At 40.5% G+C, this 16,838-nt stretch overlaps 1 protein-coding gene across 1 annotated transcript in view; it reads left to right on the forward strand.

Annotated features, from left to right (window-relative positions):
* The window catches only part of GDPD1 (glycerophosphodiester phosphodiesterase domain containing 1), a 21,752-nt gene extending 4,920 nt beyond the window's left edge, over window positions 1-16,832 (forward strand). Inside the window, exons 3-11 of the mRNA XM_006016120.1 lie at window positions 3,998-4,040; window positions 8,310-8,445; window positions 9,087-9,132; window positions 9,335-9,453; window positions 9,928-10,017; window positions 11,759-11,892; window positions 13,241-13,300; window positions 13,839-13,890; window positions 15,404-16,832. Of these exons, the coding sequence (XP_006016182.1) occupies window positions 3,998-4,040; window positions 8,310-8,445; window positions 9,087-9,132; window positions 9,335-9,453; window positions 9,928-10,017; window positions 11,759-11,892; window positions 13,241-13,300; window positions 13,839-13,890; window positions 15,404-15,526 (803 nt within the window). The 3' untranslated portion in view covers window positions 15,527-16,832. The remainder of the gene's footprint in view (window positions 1-3,997; window positions 4,041-8,309; window positions 8,446-9,086; window positions 9,133-9,334; window positions 9,454-9,927; window positions 10,018-11,758; window positions 11,893-13,240; window positions 13,301-13,838; window positions 13,891-15,403) is intronic.
* Window positions 16,833-16,838: the final 6 nt, after the last annotated feature.

Raw genomic sequence — 16,838 nt, forward strand, 5'->3', positions numbered from 1 at the left:
CCGTACAAATGCAGAAAGTTTCAGTTCTATCTTTCAGTGCAAGCGTTACAATATTTCAGAGGCTGAGCATCTGCAAAAAATAAAATCTTGATTGCTCTTGGCAAAGGGTTTACTTTTTTTTAATATGGATCTTTTCCAGATTAGTGCCAGGTTTGCTCATTAAACTTAGTTTTTCCGAGTGCTGCTACCGTACATCACTTTAAAACCTTGGTTTTTTAGTTGTTTCACAGGATTCCTTTATTAAACCGTGCATGATTCACTGGGTAGGCTGCCCTTGAGCGTCGCATTAAATTGCATTCCTTCACTCGTGCACATGTTTTAATCTTCTGCTAAGTCCTTAGACAATATCCTTTACTGTGGTATCCGAGCATCTTCATCCTGCTTCCTAACCTAATTACCATAAACCTTCAAATAGATCTCAAGCAAAATGGATCTTACCAGCAGGGTCTAGACATCCGTTTTAATGGGTCTCTTACCACGTTTCTGGGTAGCGTTCCCCCATGCTCAAAATTTTAAAAGGAAGCGGGTGCCCAGATCTCGCATCAGATTTCTGTTTCTGCTGTGGAGAAATCTGGTCCCTTTGGAGATGGAGCCTATGTGGGTTTTTGCCCCCCTCACTGATTTATTTATGTATTTTGTTGCTAATGCTTTTGCTTCATCCTGCTTGTTTTAATTCTTCCTTCTTTTCCCAGAGTCTCTACACACCTTGCTAACTGACCTCGGTCAGCACAGACCGTTATTCCAGCCAAGGCAGCTGAGCCCCAGGCCTGGCTCAGCTATCTCGTCTGACTCTCAGGTTCTGGATGTGTTCACTCCAGTACCTTTGAAACTTTCCATTGACTCTCTGCTCTGGTTATTTCTTTCCACTCCTCAAAAAGCACTGCAAACAGGGTTTTCTGCTGCTGGCCTCTTTATCCACTGGTACCTTGTAGCTGGCCAAGCCGGTCAGAACTTTATTCATAGGTTTTTCTATCCAGATAGGCGTGACAAGGTGCTGCGGTTTTGATGAAAACAGAAGAATTGATTTGATTTTTCCCTTTGCCTTCACTTACAATTCACTGTTGCTACTATAGGTTTTGGGCTGCAGTAAAAGTTGAAGCTTTAAGATAAGTTGAGATTCTTACTCCAGCCATCAGGTGAGGATGGTCCTTTGCGATTTATCCGTCTCTATATGCCAGGTTCAAATCCAGGTGAATGTGCCTGCAAGTGGTCTTGCTGTAGTGGAACTAAGGCAGTTAAAAATCATCATTAAGCTAAGCTAACTTTGGAAGTAGATGAGGCCTTAAACCCCTGATTCCCTTTTGTTACCTCTCTTTTGACTCATCTCTCCTGAGGCTGCCTGGGTAAATAGCAAAGCAAAATAAGGTGTGAAACCAGATATAACCTTTATAAAGGGTGACCTAAATGGATGCAAGCAAGAAAATAAAAGCAATAGGAAAACAGTAGACATGCATCAGTAATGTGGTCTCAGCCTTTGTCATAACCAAGGGGCAACTAAAATTTGTCCAGGTCTTTTCTCCAGTAAAATGTTCCTTTCTCAGACTGAAGCTGCTTTAAATTTCAAGTTCAATTCAGTGTTGAGCAAAAGATGTTTCCCAGAGTAAAAAAAGATATAATTATTTCCTGTCCCACTGCAGAGCGATTTTGAAAGCTGCTTCAAACTTCAGGAAATGTCACATTCAGCCTGTAAATCTTTTCTTTATTCCTGGCTCGCAGGAAAGTTCATTTGTGTATCATTTCCCAGCTGAAATTAATGTTCTTTTGGCCACCACAGCTTGAGGTGTGTCTTTCCTTTTTGCATGCTAATTAGGCTTCTGTTGATATTATTCAAATTGGTTCAGAAAGCACCCTATTAGTGTAGCTTTTGGTCCTACATTTTTAATATATAGGCTTTTATTCTCTGGTAATTCCAGCTTGGTATCCAATATATACTTCTGACAGATTAATTCAGCTTGTCATAATTCAGAACATTTTATGACTGCTTCTCTATTTAGGGTGTCAGCTGCGTAATAAGGCAGGGACACGGTCTTCCTCAGCTTGGTACAGTGTGGTATACATCATGTCATGGTAATGGCAGTGATGTTGTAGATGTGATGGTCCAAGAATTATGCAAGCGGCAAGGATTTCTTTGGGTGATATCTTTTATTGGATCAGCTGTGGAGGTGGGATAGAGTTAGACAAGCTGCTGCCTTTCATTTAAAATCTAGTCTAACTCTATCCCACCTTTGCAGTTGATCCAATAAAAGATACCACCCAAAGAAATCCTTGCCCCTCACATGTATATCATGTCTACATTTAGCAAACAGTAGGATGTAAATTAATAGGACCGCTTTATACCATGGTTGATCTACTCACCAAGTTGCAAAAGATGCCACGTATCGAACAACTGAGACGAGGTCTTAAAATACTTGAGGGCTGTTGTAAACCGTGGACCAGGATTTTCCCCATCGCTTTAATGTGGACCACAGCTTGCGTGCGTCTCAGGCCACCTTCCCCACTCGCAACGATATGCTGTGACAAATTGGAGCAAGTCAGTACAGGGAACTGGTGAGGATGTAATGTTAGGTTATCTTTTAATGAAGTGCAGTAGGTGGAAACAAGAGGCAGCACCATGAGGACCAGCCATTGCCTTGGCGGTTTCGGATGGAGAACATTGATGTTGCTGCTGACACTTTTTTTTACAAAAAGGCATGAGTTGTCATCCTGGTCTAGAGCTGTGATCTGCTTTTGCCTCATTCAGGCAGGATCAATGCAGAACACGTTTAGAGCAGTATGTTTCTAGTGGAGGTTTCAGTGCTGAACAGGAGGCATTTCTTCACCTTCCCTTGTACATAAGCTGGGGAGTGTGTGCAGGGAGGATGGGCTTGGAGATTAAGCTGACTTTTCTCCCAGCGTTCATTCTCTCCTTACTCCCCAGTCCCTGAAATAGATCTCCTGCCTCTTCTGCTGCTGCATTATGGATCACACTGTCATGGCCAGAGATACTTGAGCCCCAGTTCTTCTGTGATGCGAGCGGGTCTAACAGTATTGACCTTCCTTTCTTTGGGACGATGTGGCTGCTGCTGCTGGGTTCAACTCGCTTTTTAAATAATGACATTGGAAACCTCCCTGGCTGGAGGCTGAAATTATCTTCTTGCATTTGAAAATGAGTTAATTTAAAAATGCATATGTAAGCTGTAGCTTAAGATGTTCAGAGAGTTAGCAATATTTTAATTACTTTACAGAACTGGTGAAGAAGTAGCACTGGACTCCTTCCTTTCTGTCTTTCTGTCTTAATGAATACAAGATGCAGGTAAACCCAGATCACTGGACACATGTCAATCAGACAAAGCTATTTTATGTGACTTGTTCATAGTAGATGATTATCTTCATTGCCACATCTAATTATCGAGTCTTGTGGTTCACTTGTGCTTTTGATGTGTTATGTAAACAAATATTCAGAAAAGGGAACACCTCTTAAATGGATCTTGTCCTTTCTAGATCTTGCTTGAAATAGCCCAGTGAGACACTATATAAAAGGGCCTTCATCTGCATTTTTTCAGGTTAGAGCTACAGGATCCAAGCAGAATATTATATTCCTGGAGTTGAAGTCTTGGTGCAAATTCCCATTGTGGCCTTTGGGCAAAGCTTGAACATCTTTGTTCTCTATTATACAAGCTAAACACTTCAGTGATTGATATAGTCGAGGATTATACAAACCCAAAGGTTTTGTGCACATTTATAAATTACGGATTCCACCCATTTTTCAGATTGGGAAGCTGAGGCACAAATCGGTGATACTTTTCTAAGATTAAAAACAAATGGGTCGGTCTCAGCTACAGTTAGAACGAAGTTCCTGACTTCAGCCTTGTATTCATTCTTCCAGGCCATGTTTCTTCACAATACTTATTTTTCACCCGTTCAGTTCAATATGTTAATCCTGTTCTCTGGCAGCATCTGGAGGAAGGAGGAGATTTTAGTCCCTTTTTTTCTAATTTGTTTTTAACATTTTCCACAGGTGCCGGAGAGAACCTGGAAAATACAATGACTGCATTTCATCAGTGAGTACAAGAGGAGCGCGCACACTCCGTATTACTCTTTGCTTAATTTTTTTGGTTGTTTTTTTTCTGACTGAGTCATTAAAGAAACACACATGCCACAGATCATCTGTCCGAGATTAAAATATTCTATTTCTCTCATGCTTTACATTTGTAGAACGTCTCTCATTCAGGCGATGAGAGAGAGTTGCTAAGTTTCTCATTTGTAAAATTTGGAAAATACTGAGGCACAGAAATTGTGACTTGCCCCTGGTTTTACGGTAAAGTGGTATTTGTGAATAGAGTATTAGGACACCTGACTCCTAGGGAATATGTGCTAACTGGCAAAATATGCCATACGTTGCTTGCCTTTGAGAAGCATGGTGTCTTCTGCTGAATAAGTGTCTTGTAATGAAGATCATGGTTAGTATTGACTTCAGTGCATTTGGAAACAATAATCTTGGTGTCAGTTCTTGGCAATAGGTTTAGGATGCCGTGCAGAGTCAGCATGTTCATAAATAAATCTAAAAGCTTTTTGTGTGGTTCACATGTTACGCTGATCTGCACTAAAGCCATTTGAAGCTGAGCAAAAAAGTGAGAAGTTGAATTAAACTAAGAAGTTGATTTTTTTTTTTTTTTAAACTTGCTTTATACTTAGCAGCCTCATCTGTTAGTACATTTTCTTCCAGAGTATTCAGCAGTGCCAGTATTTCTAACCAAACAGCAGTATTGAAAAGTGCCACTGGGTTTCTAATCTCCATGGCAGCTTAGCATTGTGGGTTTGTAAACCCCCTCTTTCTTTTTTTTCTTGAACTGTGCTAGCACACATTTCTCAAAGCAGTTGGTTACCATTTTCTGGGCCTTTATTTAATAGATTGCCATAGTTTTAAAGCTGTATCTTTTGACTATTTAACATTAAGCTCAACCTAGAGTTTGACTATAATTGGTTGAGGTGAGGTCTAGCAGATTTTTCCTCTTTCCTTTAATTTAGTGAATTGATGTATCAGTAAGGGTAGATTGCAAATTTCTTACTTGGATAATTTCCTCTTATTTAAGTATCTCCAAACTCAGAGGTGTATAGGTCATTGCTCCTGCCTGGAAGAATGGTCTCTGAATCACTGTGTTTTGAGGCGGTATTTGGATTTTTCAGTATTTCTCTCTGCCAGATTCACAGCTGATTTCAGTTATAAATCCTTTGTGCCACTGACTGTATTTTTTGTTTGCATTGTTACACAGTGCAAACATGCTTCTCTGGGATTTTACATTTTATAATATGATTAAATGTTTTGCACTATAATATTAGGTGTAAAACAATTTCTTTAGGGAAAATAAATCTTTGGGTTTTTTTCCACATACCTTTAATTATTTTGGGACCTGGCATGCTATATGGATCAACAGCAATTTAATTGCATCTGTAATTGAAACTTGCAACGTATTGCTGTGTCCCGAGGACCTCAGCTTATTTAGATGCCAGGAGATTCCCATTTCAGTTTTTATTGTGTTTTCATTTCTTGTCGGAATTGATTTTGGTTAGGTGAGGTAGCTCGTTAGTGGATTTGCTGACCATAGGGAAATTACAGGACTTGTCAGCCTGGTCTTTGTAAATTATAGGCATTGTACTGATCTGGACTGTGTCCAACATGAATGAACCTCCAGGCTTTTTTTCGGATATTTTCCACTACTCGGAAGGAGTTGGGGCGGTCAGAAAACAGACAGCGGTACTATTGTGAGCTAAGGACACAAGTCTTGCATCTCGAGTCCTGTGGACATTGGCCAGCAGTATCAAAACACTATTCAGACCTTGCATTTTTGTGTCCGGGCAGTATCTCGAGTCCTCTTAGGAGCAGTGCGGATTCGAGACGTTGTGATGTGCTGCCGATCAAGCTGTCATTTCCAGCCGAAAACGCGAAGTAGTAAGAAGAGAAGCCCTTTAACAACAGATATAGTAACAGCCTGGCCACTGCTCAAGACTGTTGACAATCGGCTCTCTTGTTCTGCTGCTTCCACTCGGCGTGAGGACTGAAGTTTTTGGCAACATTACCGTTTCATAGCAAATTCTGAAAGCAAAATGAAACATTGGTTAATTTGACAAATGTCCTGGACTGGAGATGTTGCCTTGTTCTGGGCAATTCAGTCACCTGGAAACAGGTGGTTGTATAATTACTATTTGTCCTCGTAGCACTTCATGTCCTTTCCAAGGTAGTCATTAATAAGAAACTGGTTTTACTTTGACACACTCCCAGTCTTTATTGTCGTTAGATATAAGCCAGAAATCGCGTGGGGGGGAAAAAAAAAGCCATCATGGCAGTAGTTGTGACATTTGCATCACTCTGTTGCCTATATATGTTTCTGATTTGTCCCGATTTTATTAAAAGGTCTGATTCATAGCCTATTAAATCAAAGAAAAGGCTCCTATATGTTTTTAGTGAGCTCTGGATGAGGGCCAAAATGCTGTTGTTGAACTCGATTTGCCAATGTTGAAGACGCACGCGCAAGCAGGGAACAAAAATATTTTGCTGTTGTAACCAAAAGATTTTCAAATGTAATGGGAGTTGTAAATTCCCGGCTGTCTTCTATACAGGTCATTGGAGAATACGCAGCTGATTCCAATCCAGTTTTGTTTGGGGATCTCGTTTTGCAGCAATTCTTGCAAGGATTTCTCTGTCTCCTCTGTCCCCTCTTGATGATTTATGAGTTTTGATACTCGGAGAATTTCAAGACAATGAAACAAATCATGTTCAGTTGTGTGTGCTGTTATGAAAATTAAAATGTGGGTTTTTCTTAATGAGTGTTAAATAAAAATCCAATCTAAACTCATCCTAAACCCATTAAAATGAAAAGACCTAAACATGAATGTGGTTATATAAAATTGTATTGACCACCATCACTGGTCAAGGAAGTAATATCTTTGGATATGCATCGTACACAAAATGATGCACCTTTTCTCTTCAGCTCCCTCAGAAAATCAAGAAGATTTAAGTCCTTGTGCTCAGATCTTTGCCCATGAAGCCCAATAGAGCATTACATAATAGTATGTGTACTTGTCATTACTTAACCTTTGACTACTTTTTAATGCTGTTAAAATGAGGCCATATCTTCTAAGTGAGTGACATTTACAGCTTTCAAAGTCAATGATTTATCCTTTTAACACACTGGTTTGAGAGGCGTCTTGTCACTCAGTATCACACATTTTAAAATAGCGTCCAGCATGCAAAACCGGAACAAAACTGAAATGATTCTCACCCAGCCTTTTGGGATTTGATTTTCATACACTGAAAATTAAGAAAGGCTCAAAGCTAGACTTTCAGTTTTCAGAAGGAGAGACCAACAACAGTGAATTCAAACTTGAAACAAAACCAGATTTATTAAGTCAACTAAAACTAATTTAAATGTTACCAAAAAAAGCAGTATAGTTGCTATTCAGAGGTTCTCTGCACCGCTGCAGACCCTGTATCAGAACTGACTGGCGAGTGTCCATTGCATGTTGACAAAGGGAATTTGATCTATTTTGGCTCTTTTTCCCTTGACTGAGACTAACGGAGGTATGGGAGAACTGGCTTCTGTGGCATACGTATTCCTGTTTGATAGTGACTTGATTTTATGGGGCAGCTAGCATTTATGCAATGGTCACAGCCGTGCATCTCTTGCGTAGTACAAAACACAAGCTGTTCAGTCCCACTGGTAATCCCCTGAGCCATATCGTCCCTGCTCATTTAAATCAGGCTGCCTATTTAAAGAATTGCCACACTAAAGCGTTCAGCATTTCTTTACCTTGCCCCTCGTGTGTCACTTGTCATTCATACTTAGCAAAGAACTGAACAACAAGCAACCTTAATTGCTTGAAAGAAAATCCTACATCGATCATGAAACTCATGTTACAGGGAAATCCAGTTAAGACTTTGCCAGCAGTAAATATTTTTGCTCTAAAGTGTCTGAGGCCTGCCCTCATCCTGAAAGGGTAATTCTTCTATGGTGACGTACGCGCTAGCATGGTGAAACCTGGACGTTACTGGCAGAGAAAGGATAAGAGACACATGACCCGGGAACACGTGGGTTCCAGGCTCAGCTCTTGACACTGACTCTGTGTGCGGCTTTGCACAAGTTGTGCCTCAGCATTTCCCTGGGAAAAAAAAAAGAGAGAATTGTTGAGATCTGTCGTAGATACGTCATGAGAATGAATTGCATTGCATTTGTAAAGTGCTTTCAATCTAACTTAACTAGATGAAGTCTTTTAACGGATGTGTTTGTAAGTTCCAAAAGGGAACATTTTTCAAGCTTGCTTTCTTGTTGCAGTGCGGTTAAGATAGGGACAGACATGTTGGAGCTAGACTGTCACCTGACGAAAGACGAGCAAGTGGTGGTGTCGCATGATGAGAACCTGAAGAGATCGACTGGAGTTGACATCAATATATCTGACCTCAAGTACTCGGTAAATTGGAGCAGATAGTCAAAGGGGGGGGAGGCTGCGCAATGCACGTTGTGCCTGAAAGCTCACCCAGTACCTCTCCCAACCATGCAGTCAGCTCAAGTACAAGATATCGCGCAAGCCCTTGCCCCTTGCGTGGTTCCTGGACCCCCACGGCTACAACAGCACTCCAACCCTTCTACTGTTGCAGTGGCCGAAGGACTGGAGAAGGGAAGGAAACAATGGACGCTGCGCTTGTAGCCTCCAATGTGTTGCTCATTGTAGAGCGCCTTTCACCGAGTGTCAGAGCACTAGGTAACTGTGTAAAAAAAACACGTTTCTTGCAGTTGTGTCATTTACACTAGCGTTTTAACAGAATTGCTGGAGTCTTCCATGAGAGTCTCAAAAACAGTCTTTATTCACTCACTGTTAAGTGGAAAAACATTTCCCTCTTATTTATTTCCTCTTCTGAACAAATCATAAAGCTATTTTGGTGCTGGGGCTGCAGGCAAGGAGTCCTTAAAAATATATACAAACGTTCCCTTTGTTTCCAAGAGAATTTGCAATGGATGGCTTAAAACGTGTTATGCTATCTCTTTTTCAAGGAATGCAACAATTGCATCGGTGCATGTGTACTAACGTTTATTTCCTCTGTATTTTTAAAGGAGCTCCCATCTTATCTCAGCAAGTTGGATGTCACGTTTCAGAAAGGTAACTTTTGTCTGGGGTAGCCTTGATCTGGCTTCCTTGGGATAGGGTCAGGATCTTCTTTCTCAGCTCAAAGCATATGCTTTTAGAAATTATTTTCTTTTTATATTATTGAGCAAAAGGTTGAGTATTTTTTGTGATTCTTTTTATCTGCAAAGTATTGATAAGTTGAAGCGGTGACCTAAAACTCTACTTCCCTTCCCAGAGTGCCACTGTGAGGGTAAAGATAATCGTATTCCACTGCTGAAGGAAGTGTTTGAGGCATTCCCCCAAACTCCCGTCAATATTGACATCAAAGTGAACAACAATGTGCTGATTAAGAAGGTGTGTAATACATTTTACTACTTCCCACAGCCAAATCACCTTGAGTTGAATTTGAGTCATATCATGCAGAGGTCAGGTCTTATCTGCATTCGGGTAACAGATTGCAGGGGAAAGTCTTGGGTGTTGCAGCAGGCATACTGGTGATCTGGGGGCCAATGTTCTTTCTCCCGAGTCAGACCTGGATCTGTGCCTCAGTATGATGCAAAGGAGGGGACACTACATTAGTAGATTGGGTTTTTTTTCAGGGGGTGTACAAAAGGGAGGTTCTGATATTTGGCACCCTCATATCACTAAGATACAGCACAAATACACACATGGTACATCACGTAAGAGGAACCTGTGATATCCTTGTCAAATTCCAGTTTAGGCATTCAGCTTTTCCAAAATTCCCCAAGTGTTTTCAATTAGATATGCTAGTGGTCTACACATCTTGATCTAAAACACTGTGCTGAACTTTCCAATTGTTAATTGCAGGTTTCAGAGTTGGTGAGCCAGTACAAACGAGAGCATTTGACTGTGTGGGGCAATGTCAGTCATGAAGTTGTAGCAAAGTGTGTTAAGGAGGTAAGCACTGAAAGAAATACCAGCACTCAATGCAAGCTTCAGTCCCCATCCTGCGTGTCTGTTTCAGCAAGGTCGTAACACAGAAAAATACTCTATAAATGGGGCGCTCTGCCCATATACACAGGGGTTTTTTTTTATTGGGCTCAGATCTGTTGTAGCACCGTGATACTAACCGCAAACAGAAGTGCTGATACCAGACATAGAAGTGCTGATAAGTTTTAAAGTCTGATGTTTTTAATCATTGACTTGTGTTCATTTTAACAAATGCAAATGCATTTAATTGACGCTTCGCTGATATTCCTTGCATACTTCCTCTTCCCTTGTGCTGTCACAGACCCTGTTCTTGCCTTCTGGTTCCCTTTTGCATCAAGGCTAAGATCTCCTCATTTTCAAGACTAATTCTCCATCCTGCTCTTTCTTGGACTTTCCTGAAGTTCCCTCCTACCTCCCTAGTTTGCTGCATGCGCTCTCTAATTTGTGCTGCCTGGATCACTACACCTGATAACTAGGACAGCCTTTCCAACAACTTTCACTCCCTCTTCTAGAGGTTCCTAAAGACCTGTTTGCTCTATAGTAAAACATTCAAGGAGCAAGGCCTGGCCACCCTACCACTCTCTGCCTGTTTTGGAATGTCCCAGGACATGACTTTGTGCTAAAATTGGTTGGTACAGCCTATGGTTTGGACACTGTTATACTGGTAAAAAGGTGCTTTATACCAGCATAGGCTTATTCCTTTTCCTGTACAGAAACTAGCTATACCGAACACTAACACCTTTAACTGCTTTAAAACTGTGTCGGTACCAATATGCCAGTATAGTGAAAGCGGTAGTGTGTGCTGATATAGCCCCAGTTCAGTTTTGGCAGGGTTTTTGTACTGTGCAGTAATGTCACACACATCTTTGATACAGGATCAATAAAGGTAGGCGAGATCAGATTAATGGCAGAGGGAGTAGGGCTGTTCCTGCCTTTTGCCACTTAAATCTTCAGAATTTGTCTCTCTGTCCCCTTGTTTCCATTAAGGGTTCCCCTGCTAGCGATTTTTCTTGCCCATATTCATCTCGGCTGGTGTGCTCTTCGGACTTGGGGCACTGAAGATCTGGGCATCATGAGGCTGATGGCTGGTTTTTCTACCCCTCTGGTGGCTGTTCTGGATGCAGTCTAAACCACATTCCTATTTAAATAAGTGATAATGTCTGAGTGCAGCCCTCCTGGTTTGCTGGAGGGTGCTCAGTTGTCTGTACTGATACTGGACAGCATTGCTTGCCCATATCAGCTACAGCTACATTTCTTAGTGATGGTTCCTGTATTTCACTGATGTTGTGAAGTGAATTCACATCAGGCTCATGTACCATTAGTGGGGATCACAATTAGAGCACAACTGTTCTATGATCCCAGGGGTCAGAGACAGGAAGTGCTGAGCCCATTACAGAGTTCACTGTGTTTCCTGCAGGAATTTGTAAGACTATACGAGGAGGCAGGTAGCACAGTGCCTGACCCATTAAAATGCATGGCTTCATGCCCACCACTGCCCCTTACAGTTGCCGTGGACTTTAACAAGGTTACCAGGCAGCGTTTTCAAAATTGAGGGCAAACCTATTCAAGTTGGACAGTCGGAAAATTAGGCTTTAAATCCTTTAAGCACAAGCGCTCAAGTTTACAGCAGGCTGGCGGAAGATTCAGTTTCATCACAAAGCTTTCAGCAATTTGCTAGATAACTTGGGTTATTTTTCTGCCTCTACAGAATGCAGATATTCCTACCATCTTCTGCTTGCAACGTGTCCTCCTCCTTGTTGGCTTGTTCTACACAGGTTTGCTGCCATTCATTCCCTTCAGGGAAGAGTTCTTAGAAATACCCATGCCTTCGATCATTCTCAAGTAAGTGATACGCACACACCGGTGATGGGGGATCGAGGAAATTAAATGGCCATGCAGACTGCAGGCACAGCATAGTCAGATTTCTCAAGCTGCCTGGGACATTTCTTAGAGGGGAGGCTCCAAAGAAAAATTGAACGCTGAAACAAATGGTGGTAGTGTTAAGGGTGATGTAACTGTGTTGGTCCAGGAATTATGCAAAAAGCAAGGATTTTTGGGGGGTAATATCTTGTATTGGACCAACTGCATGGTTGAAGTAATGTTCAACGAGCTTTCAAATAAAACTCTCATCAAAACCTGGGTAGTATCTTGCATTTCTTAATGCCCAAGCATGGCCCTAGGAATCAAATTCTGTTGGAAGTATAGTCTCTTCAGTTTGTAGGTAAATATATGAGTCCTCATTGGGTTATTTGAGACTGCACTCATGAGAAGGGTAGAGGAGTTGTGTAGAGCATCCAGCCAACCTGAGGAACTGGTTTCATTTAAGTCTCCCCGGCTGCCCTAGAAATGGGTAGTATTGCAGTGTGCTATTAAAACTTTGCTCTTTGTACGTTTTTCAGCACTGGGGGAAATTATTCCTCTGTTTAAGTCAAGTGCTTTGGGTAGAAGGCACTAGAAAAATGTAAGATTTGAATATCTCAGTGTTGAGAGAGACGGTGTCTATTCTAAATGGACATTTTTAGACATGTCTGTTTTTTCCTGCTTGTCAGTTTTAGGCATATGCAAATGAGTGTTTAATGAAAACACAGCCTTTCTATTTTAGTTCAAAGATGCCTGCCTCCAACCTTGAATTTCTTAGCAGCAGGACGTGTGTTAAATACATGTACCTAGCACATTTCCTGCGTACAGTGGCTTCTCTTATCTGTCCTCCTGCGGAAGAAAGCAACTGCCTTTGCTTTTTCTGATTCTGGCTCAATGCCGGTATCTAGCACTTCTGCAATGCTGTATATAAATGTGTTTCACAAAAGGCTGATTTGCCTATCATTTACCTTTTGTCAAATGTAGAGACTGAGATGAGGGTGACATGCCATGGTGAAGGCCAGAAATCAAGGCAGTGTCAGAGCTGCTAAAATATCTTAGGAACTTCTGCTTACCCAAACCATCAACTAAAACTGCATCTCTCCCGCTTTGCACTTATTATCACAGCCTATTTCTCCTTTGTAACACAATCTAAGGCATTGGTCTTAGAGGCAAAGGAAGACTTCTTTTACACTTAGTTCTGTCGTAAATGTTGATAAACTTATTGTGACATCACAAGATTGTCAGCACTTTTTCCTTGCACGACCACTATCTCAAGTGACATTTTTCTGAGCGGATGCTATTTTAAGGTCCTTTTCCTTTCTCTTTATAGGCTGAAAGAACCACACAAAATGACAAGAAGCCAAAAGTTTATCATCCAGTTTGCTGACGCGTAAGATTTTTAATAGCTTCGTGATGTATTATATGCCGACTGTTACGTCAGGCGACTAGGACTGATTATTACTCAAATTAAGTGGTTTGCACACTGTCAAATAGTTGTAACTAGTATGCATCGGGCAATGTGATAGGCATCCCATGCAGCACACCAAGATCTTTTCCCATGTTCTCTGTGTTACTTGTATGTTTATCCTGTGCAATAAACACCAAGGAGCACCACCATTAGGCAGGAGTCTTTCTTGTACCCATAAAATTATCTTGAACTACTTTTTATTTTAGTAGTTTCCTGTCATTGTACACTGGTACAGAATCTGACCTTCCATTTCACATGGCCATTTCCTGCCACACTGCTTGATACAATTTTGCCTGACCCCAGAAATATAGGTGTCTTGCCCAGCAGAAGTCCTGAATTGTGTACTCTCGTGGGCCATTTGGCACAAAACATTAAGGTATTATGAACCAGTCACAGTCTGAGATACCTAGTGTGTTTCAGCCACTGGACAAAATCAGATTTTCTTTTCTCTTCTCTGCAGATTGTTAATGAGGAAAACTTTATTTGACCACCTCACTGCTCGAGGCATTCAGGTATAGTATGGTATATTTAAAAGCAAACCTGCTTTGTCGTTTGTGAAATGGCATTTTGGTAATAGGCTTAAAATATAGGAAAGTTTAGCCCCATCCTTCCACTTCAACTCCTCGTATTGCTATAATCAGATCAGAGCTTGGAACGGCAAGCAGATTTGCTCTGATAATTGAAAGGATGCCGTGGTGTTAGCCAAATGGCTTTTACAGATGTTCAAGTGAGTTAAATGAATGAAGCCTTATGGCTGATTACTAATATTTGCAGCTTCTTTTTTCACTGTTGACCTGAAGCTTTTTTCATATGAAAAGGCTTTTAACAGATTTCTAAATCAAAGGACTTGTTCCTAAATGTTGCAGGGAGTGGAGCTGTCATACATGTAGGCTCTGTCGTGTTGTGTGTTTTAACAGGCTTTATCAAAATAAAATAATTTACAATTAGAGGTGCACTGATATATCGGTTGCCTATCAGATCAGCACCATTAAAAGGGAAATGACATTATCGACCGTTGTAGCTGATAATGTTTTCTGATAATTATGCCTTCTGGCCAGGGCCCTGGACACCCGGGTTCCCTCTTGCCTCCAAGAGCCGCTCTAATTAAAATGCTGCCTTGTCTCCCGTATCAGTGTCCCCACGCTTAGAAATGGCAGTGGGGGCATTTGAGCTAAAGCTAGTTTGTGTGTGTTAAATGTAAAACAAAAAAAGAGTTTTATTTATGTCCATAGTTTAAAATGCCTTGCGTTATTACTAAATATCGGTTATTGGATCGGCATCAGCTGATATGCTTGGTTAATAATCAGCTATCAGTATTGGCCAAGAAAATCTTAATCGGTGCATCCCTATAAATGCATACACTTCCTCATCCTTGTTGCTGATAGCACTTTAGATAAATAAAATGCATTTAAAAATTTACCTAAATTTCACTTTTATTTCTTGTTTATTGTTTGCACTTTAGCTTGCCTGTCTGTGGTGAGCAGTTCATGAATTACTGTTGGGTTCGCAGCCTGGTCAGATCCATAGACTGTTTTAAACTCGCTCTCTAAATTTCAGCCATTAGCACATGCTGTTCAGGATTTGAATTTCAGAGAGTGCATGGGATTAATGACTTTTTTGATGAAGCATTTAATTTAAAACGCTTGTTATCTGAAGTGGTTATTTTTTCTAAAGTTTTCTGTAAAATCTCCTAACCTATTTCCCCCTTACTAGCTGTACATATTAGTTAATGGTTTTGCTAACTTGGGATAGCTGAACAGTTGCACACATCCCTTCAAAGACCATTAGAAGTTGGGGTTTTGTGCCATTTGTTGGTAAAATCTTTTCCCCTAAATTTGTAATCAGGTATCTGTTTTTATATATGATCTTGATACCATGATGCAAGCATCCAGGAAACACCTGGCTTTCCTCCCCCAATAACAAATGATTTAGATGATTTAGGCCACAATCTTCCCTATTTATTCATGTTTCCTTTTAATAATGACAACTTCCTTAATGACCACTTCATTCTGTGTTTGTGTGTAGGTGTATGTATGGGTACTGAATGAAGAACAGGAATATAAGAGAGCATTTGATTTGGGAGCAACAGGAGTGATGACAGACTATCCAACAAAGCTTAAGGAGTTTTTGCGTCATTATCCAGCGTGAAGAAGGAAAATCGAAGAAGATCTTAAAAAGTGGACAGTGAGCCAAGGATTTCCTTCTTTCATCAGAATTGTTCAGCACCATACACACAAATCATTTGCCTAATGGTGGAAGATGTAATCACCTGGGTTTTATTGTCTCATTCTGAAGTTGCTACACAATGTAGTGTATACTATTCTATTTATTTTAAATTTTAATGGCATAGTTTACATTTGTAAATAGTTCTGTTACTACTGGTGACATAGAGAGAGAAGGCTGAAGATAGGATACCCATAGATCATATGCAGAATCACAAGTGTCCATTTATAGGCATCAAATGGTAGTGCATGAAAATCATTCCAATCAAATGCTGTTGGGTAGAAATAATTTCAGCATAGTACATCACTGTACATACCTTTCATGGTCTGAGTTAGCCGATAATGTCCAAGTAGTCTGCAGGGAGGGGAATGAATTAGCACATAGGAGAAAATAGGAAGGTTGCATCTGTGGATACCTGGACAGATTGCCCTGTGAAATGTAGTCAGTAAAGATGGTAATTTACATTACTGTAATTTTACCAAAATTAAATGTTTAGGCCAGTATAGGTTTACTTAATTGTTCTTGTTAAAAAAAATGTTGGCGTTTATCTCTAGGTATAATTGCTCCCCTTTTGGTGTAACAACAATAGTATGACTTGTTAACTTGATATTTAGTTTAAGGATTTAAGTAGGCACATAGCTCTGGATTCTGAATGAACTGTTGCATTATGTTCAGTTTGCTTAGAAAAAAATAATTATTGCAGATAAGGGCTGTATTTTTTTTTGCCTACATACAAATTTATAGACAAATTTTCCTCTTTTAAAATGAAGAGGAAATTTGACTTTGTTTCAGGACTTGTGCTCTAAGGCACAAGCATTTGCATATCTTTATTGTTTAGTGTAACAAACTAACAGCATTTTCCATATTTAACCTAAAGACGTAGCATCCACAAAAAGGGTACTTTTCTTTTCTGTCTTAGGGTATACCGGACAGATTTCTGGCAAAATCTTCACCAGCATTAGAGTCCTGCTGCTCTGGCTGAAATACTGTGGCACCAACAAAACATGCATGTCTCACTTTGTAGATGAGATTATTGTGCCACTTTAGCAGTTTGCAAGCCAGTTTTCCAGAAAGAAGGATTAACCGTACCATTGACAGGAGAAATTGAATCCAATTTTGTGTTTAAAAGAATCTTTTTCAAAAGGGAAACTAAGGTCGAAGGTGCTTTCGCAGTGGCAGAATCCCATTGAGCTGATGGATTGGAAATCACTTTTAATGTGAGGGACTATAGGAAAGA

This window comes from Alligator sinensis, unplaced genomic scaffold (genome assembly GCF_000455745.1).
Source record: "Alligator sinensis unplaced genomic scaffold, ASM45574v1 scaffold118_1, whole genome shotgun sequence".
NCBI classification, from domain to species: domain Eukaryota; kingdom Metazoa; phylum Chordata; order Crocodylia; family Alligatoridae; genus Alligator; species Alligator sinensis.